The 6121-nt window shown below is 35.7% G+C and overlaps 1 protein-coding gene across 4 annotated transcripts; it reads left to right on the plus strand.

Annotated features, from left to right (window-relative positions):
* Window positions 1-4041, plus strand: LOC123221309 (putative disease resistance protein At1g63350). Of its 4 annotated transcripts, none has more exons than XM_044644120.1 (3): window positions 1-156; window positions 538-556; window positions 589-4041. In XM_044644120.1, exon 3 carries the CDS (start codon window positions 595-597, stop codon window positions 3751-3753), a length of 3159 nt encoding a protein of 1052 aa, XP_044500055.1. In that variant the 5' UTR covers window positions 1-156; window positions 538-556; window positions 589-594; the 3' UTR covers window positions 3754-4041. The 4 variants fall into 4 exon arrangements, with proteins under 4 accessions (XP_044500055.1, XP_044500053.1, XP_044500056.1 ...); XM_044644121.1 differs by having other exon boundaries at window positions 2-156; window positions 535-556; XM_044644118.1 differs by having other exon boundaries at window positions 538-4041.
* Window positions 4042-6121: the final 2080 nt, after the last annotated feature.

Raw genomic sequence — 6121 nt, forward strand, 5'->3', positions numbered from 1 at the left:
GTGAAAATATTAGTTAAAACATATTGTCTGTTGACTGACTTATTGGGCGAATTGGTTTTGATCAAATCATGATAGATTTGGAAGAACGTCCTCCAGTTTTGAGATGCTTCAGATCTATTGAGAACGAGCAGAGGCAGTAACAAGGCAAATTTTCAGGTGTGTTCTTAACTTGTTAAGACTAAATTACCCAGTGCTGCTTTACAATATTTATGTTTAGACTGTGAGGATCTAAGATCTCTTCTACTAAAGAACTTTATACTGTGAAAATTATTGTTATTAATAATCATTTTGTTGAGAACATTATGCATATTAGTTAATTTACCATTTTTAGTCTGCTTTTTTAATTTTCTCCAATTAAAGTTTACATAAATCAAGATTATAAAATTTATTGAACAAAAATACTACTGTAACTTATCAATTTCACAAAATAGACAAGGATTGAGATCTTTGATCGAAGAAGCGGTTTCTTGCTTTGACAAAAAATTTAGTCAATGGATCAACAAAGAGGCTGCCAACTATGTTGTTTTGTTGTAGCAGGTCAGGAAAAATTGTTGAGGTGAAGGAATGGAGTTCGTTGATCGGGGTGAGGAAGAAATGGAGGAGATTGTGATTCACATTGACGACCTGGGTGGGAAATTAATATGTGCAGATATGACATCTTTAACGGCTGGCCAGAAGCTTCCTGCATCAAGCTCGGAGATTGTGGAAGCTGTAGTGATGGATTCAACTACAGGAAGTAAAGATGAGACAACTTCTGTTGAGTCAGGCCATACTGGGCTTCAGAGCGAGGGATTACAAGCTGCAAATGCACCGCTTGACATTGATGAACCCAGAGTTCAGTTTCCTCCACAAACAGTTACGCTTGTCGATGAAGAAGATTTATATGCCAAGAAATCAAGATTGCAGAAATCAGATTCATATACCGTGAAGTCAGGATTGCAGAAATCAGGTTTATATGCCAAGAAATCAGGATTGCAGAAATCAGCTTCATGTACTATGAAATCAGGACTGCAGAAATCACGTTTATATGCCATGAAATCAGAATTGATGAAATCAGGTTTATATGCCATGAAATCAGGATCGCAGGCTACTTTTTCTATGAAAATAGATAAAATTCCGACTGAAAATCAACTATTGCAGAAATCAGGTTTATATGCCAAGAAATCAATTAAGACAACCGTGCAGAAGATTTTCAGCCACATGAATAATGCTAGAGCTGCAAAAATTGTTGTTCTTGGACCTGGTGGTGTTGGAAAGACTACAGTGCTGAAAGCCTTAATCAATCATCCCAACACAAAACTTATGTTTGATGAGATTATTTTTGTGACTGTATCAAAGTATTGGAGCACGGCAAAGATCCAAAACCAAGTTTTAAGACAGTTATTATTGTCTCGTGAATATTCTGAAAGTGATTCTCAAGTTGCAGGAAGATTATTAAAGGTTCTGAAAGGGAAAAGGTTTTTGTTAATTCTGGATGATCTTTGGGAGAAGATAGATTTGGGGGTTGTGGGTATTCCCAATCCCAATTCAGAAAATCGCTGCAAGATAATAATGGCATTCAGAAAACTTGACACTGGTCATGACAAGAATGAGTTTAAGGTGGTTGAAGTAAAACCTCTCTCCGAGAAGGAAGCTAGAGAACTATTTTATGAACAGAGTAGAATAATTCGATCCTCAGATATCCAGTCCTTTGCTGAAAGCATAGTTAAGGGCTGTGGTGGCTTGCCCCTGCTGGTTATTGTTAGTGGAAGGGCCCTAGCAGAGGAGAATGATGTTTCAAAGTGGAGGGATGCGTCAATTAAATTCTCACTGTCTAGAACCGCCCAAGGTTGTCAAACTGAAGATGTCATCCAACGATTGAAATTCAGCTTTGACCAACTCAAGGAGCATGATGTGAAGAGCTGTTTCCTTCATTTTGCTTTGTTTCCAGAGGATCAAGAGGTTAATATTTATAAATTCATAGAATATTGCATCAAAGAAGGTTTAATTACTGGTGCTCAAGCAGATGTGAGAAAAAGGGGACGTGATATAGTTGATGTTCTGGTAAGTGCTTCTCTGTTACAAGTTACACAAGGTGGAAAATCCATTAAAATGAATAATTTAATCAGAGATTTAGCACTGGGGATTTTATCTTCACTGCCAAAAGATAGTGAGTTTCCATTGTTGAGTGCTTATTCAAGATCAATGGAACTTTTCAATCCAGGAAGTAGTTCACCATCCACATCAGTGTGCATACCTGAAGGTAAATTCTTGTTGAGAGCTGGAGCAGGTCTTACAGAACCACCATCAGAGGAAGAGTGGAAACATGCTAAAATGGTGTTTTTGAGTGACAATGAGTTATGCGCTCTCCCTGAGGAACCAAATTGTCCTGAACTTTTGACATTGTTCCTACAAAGAAACGGTTCACTGAGAGTGATTCCGCCATCTTTTTTTAACTACATGGCTTCCCTTGAAGTGTTGAATCTATCTGAAACTAGAATACAATCCTTGCCAGAGACAGTTGCCAAGCTAGAAAAGCTCGTAATCCTCATCCTACGTGATTGTAAGTGTCTATTTATGCTTCCCTCTGAAGTTGGATCCCTTATTTGTCTTAAGGTGCTTGATCTCCGAGGCACTCAAATTAACAAATTACCTGATACAATTGGTGAATTGAAGCTCTTAAAACATTTGGAAGTGTCATTTTATGGGTCTATCGATGATGAAGAGTATGTTATATTGCCACACCATTTGATTTCGTGCAGCATTATATCGAAGTTGTGCAATTTGGAGACTCTGAGCATTGTTTTGTATCCAGGAGATGCACGGTGGTATGAGGATGTGAAATACATCAAAACTGAGGTTAGCAAGTTGAAATGGTTGACGTCTCTTACCTTTCATTTCCCAGATATTGAACATGTCCAAGAATTCCTAAGAGAGAGCGACCCATGGAAGAATAATCTCTTGATGGAGTTCAAATTCATCATTGGTCATGATTTCAAGGACATTTCCTCTCCAGTTCCATATTACATGGAATTTGATTATAATCAACAGCTCCGACGTCTGAGATTTGTAAATGGTGAGAAGAAACCTGAGGAAGTTCTACAAATATTAGCTCGCAGTACTGCTTTCTATTTAGATAATCATCTTGACATTGAGAGCCTTTCCAACTTTGGGGTTGGTAATATGAATGAGTTGAAGTTTTGTATTTTATCTGAATGCCCCAAGATTAAAACAGTCGTTCATGTGGAGGAAGTGGAGGATGCTGTATTTCCCCTCCTGGAGACCATAAGTATCCATCGTTTGTGGAATTTCACAAGTATTTGGGAGGGGATTCTACCAGAAGGAAGTTTTGGCCAGTTAAGAATTTTGTCACTGAATGGATGCCCGAAGTTGGTGTACGTCTTTACAAGCTCAACGATTCAACATCTTTGTAAATTAGAGGAAATTGTTATAGAAGATTGTCGAGACATTGAACAAATCATAGTTGAGGAGGAGACAATACATTCTGAGTCAGTTGCACTTCCCAGTTTGAAGAAGTTAACACTTAACTGTCTGCCAGGATTGGTAAACATATGGAGAGGTCCTTGGCCGCTACTGGAACATATCAGCTTCTACTGTTGTCCAAACTTGAAGAAGATTGGTATTGATTCTAGGTTCAAAGATGTGATAATAAAGGCAGAGAAGAGTTGGTGGGATGCATTAGAGTGGGAAAGTGATGAATTGCGCTTGCATATCGAAAACTCTTCCACCATTATTTATCATGATCTCCCGTAAATGACATTGTTGGTATATTTGTTTTAGAGCCATGTTGGTGTCCTCTTTAATTGATATTGCATACAATACAAATGAAAAAAAATTGGATTGTAAACATGTATATTGGTTTTCATATCCCGCAGTTTATGGACTTTCTTCTTTTTATATTTTGTTAGTTTTATCTATATTTTCAATGTAATCTAGTGATGTATTAGATTATAAATACCAATGTACTTTAATCCCACAGGGTAGTGGTTTTCATCCAAGAATAATGTTATATGGTATCAGAGCAAAATTGAATTTCTTGTCTCTCTGTTATTTTTCTTTCTGTTTTAAGTCAATTTGTTCCTCCCTTCCTTACACTGTGTCAACAAAAGAATCTATAACTGAAATTTCTTCATCTTCTGTTCCTTTAACGTCATCAAATCTCTCACAAAAAAATAATTCTTCATCCTCTGTCCTAAATATAAAAAATTACGTTGGGAAAACTTTAACTTATACCAATTATTTACTTTGGAAGTCTTTTTTTCTTCCTATCCTTACCACTTATGATGTTCTTGGGCATGTGGATGGTACTTCTCTTTGTCCACCAAAAACCATTACCAATGATAATGGAGAATTTGTTTCTAATCCTTCCTATTTCTTATGGATTAAAATTGATAACCTTGCAACAACTTCTCAAACCAAATGAAACGATGACAACCAGAGAAGCTTGGCTTGAGGTTGAAAAACTTTTTCAAGATCAAGCCTTCTTTTAGCTTTTGCAACTAAAGAGTAAGTTTAACAACACTCAAAAGAATGATCTCTCTATTGATGCATAGCTTCAAAAATTGAAAACTATATTTGATTTCCTTTCCTCTATTAGACATACCATCATTGAAGTTGATCTTGTTGTGTAGGCTATTGAAGGTTTATCTTCGGAATACTATAGTGTTGTCGTAAACATTAGTGCCCAAAAACTTTACTATCTTTTGTTGATGTCCGTCCTCAATTATACCTTTATGAGATTTGTCTCAAACGTAATCATCCTTCAACCACAGACACTTTTACTATAGTTGTTGTTTATCAATGTTTAACACAAGGTAAAGGATGAAATTTCACACCTAAAAATGCTTTTTAACCACGATTATCCTTTCCTTTTGATAATATTGGTCATGGTCATAGATGTGGACACATCGTTCACACAATTTCAATAATTATGGTTTCCAATCTGGCTAAGATCTCAAACTAGTCATGGCTTTCATTCAGGATGTGGCTTTTCTTTTTATTATAACTCTCCAACACCAAGTGTCTTAGGTCCTAAACCAAACTTCTCACCAAATTTTCTCTCTTTCCAACTTGTGTAATGCCAAATGTTTTATGAAAATTCACACACAACTTGTGAATGTCTTGTGTTATATCATCCACATCAACCTTCTCTTTCACTTTTCAATGATAATCTCTCTAAATCCTTTATTACATTCCATCTTCAAAAGCCTTCACCATTGTCCTAGGTTCCCGGCACTGGTGCTACATCACACATGACTAATGATTCTAGTAATCGTATTCAATCTTCCACTTATTTCGGTGTTGATTCTATTGTGTTTGGTAATAGTTTTGTTCATAACATTTCTTCAATAGGTTATACACAATTACAAACACCTTATGGTTCTTTTTTTTTGAATGATGTCTTAGTTGTTCCTTCAGTCACTTCTAATTTGCCTTCTATTAAAAAGTTTGATAAAGATAACTAGTGTAGTATTGAGTTTGGTCCAACTGGTTTTGTTGTGAAGGATCTGCAGACACTGACTCCATTCCTTAGGTGCAATAATCCAAGAGCTTATTACCTTTTTAAATCTTACTCTTTCCATATTCTGAAATACATTCAATCATTAGCTGTAAGTCACATCCTAATCAAACTCTAGCACCATTAGTTTGGTCATCCTAATTCTAAAGTTTTGTCCACAACTTTATCATTCAATAAGACGTCATGCTCTTTATCATTCTTTTGGGAAAACATGTTAAAGTTCCTTTCTTTCACTCTCATGTAAGAGTTTTAGCTTCATTTGAAATAATTCATTTAGATCTTTGGGCATCACCTGTTTCTTCTTTTTCTAGCTTACGATATTATTTAGTGTTCTTAGATGATTACTTGTGTAACATTTGTGTTTTTCCACTGCATTATAAATTGCAAGTTCTTGAAAAATTTAAATTATTTCATAAATATATAATTAATCTACTTGGATGTTCCATTAAAATATTTCAGTATGATAGTGGCAGTAAGTCCACAAGCAAATAATTCAAAGGTTATGCTAATTTACACGGTATCAAAATGCAATTTTTTTCCTTATATGCCCTAACAAAACGATGTAGCAGAAAGATCATATCGGGCAATAACTGAGATGGTGCA

This window comes from Mangifera indica, chromosome 7 (genome assembly GCF_011075055.1).
Source record: "Mangifera indica cultivar Alphonso chromosome 7, CATAS_Mindica_2.1, whole genome shotgun sequence".
NCBI lineage: Eukaryota > Viridiplantae > Streptophyta > Magnoliopsida > Sapindales > Anacardiaceae > Mangifera > Mangifera indica.

Coding starts and splice junctions, on each gene's coding strand:
- LOC123221309 (XM_044644118.1), top strand. CDS start 565: ATGGAGTTCGTTGATCGGGGTGAGGAAGAAATGGAGGAGATTGTGATT.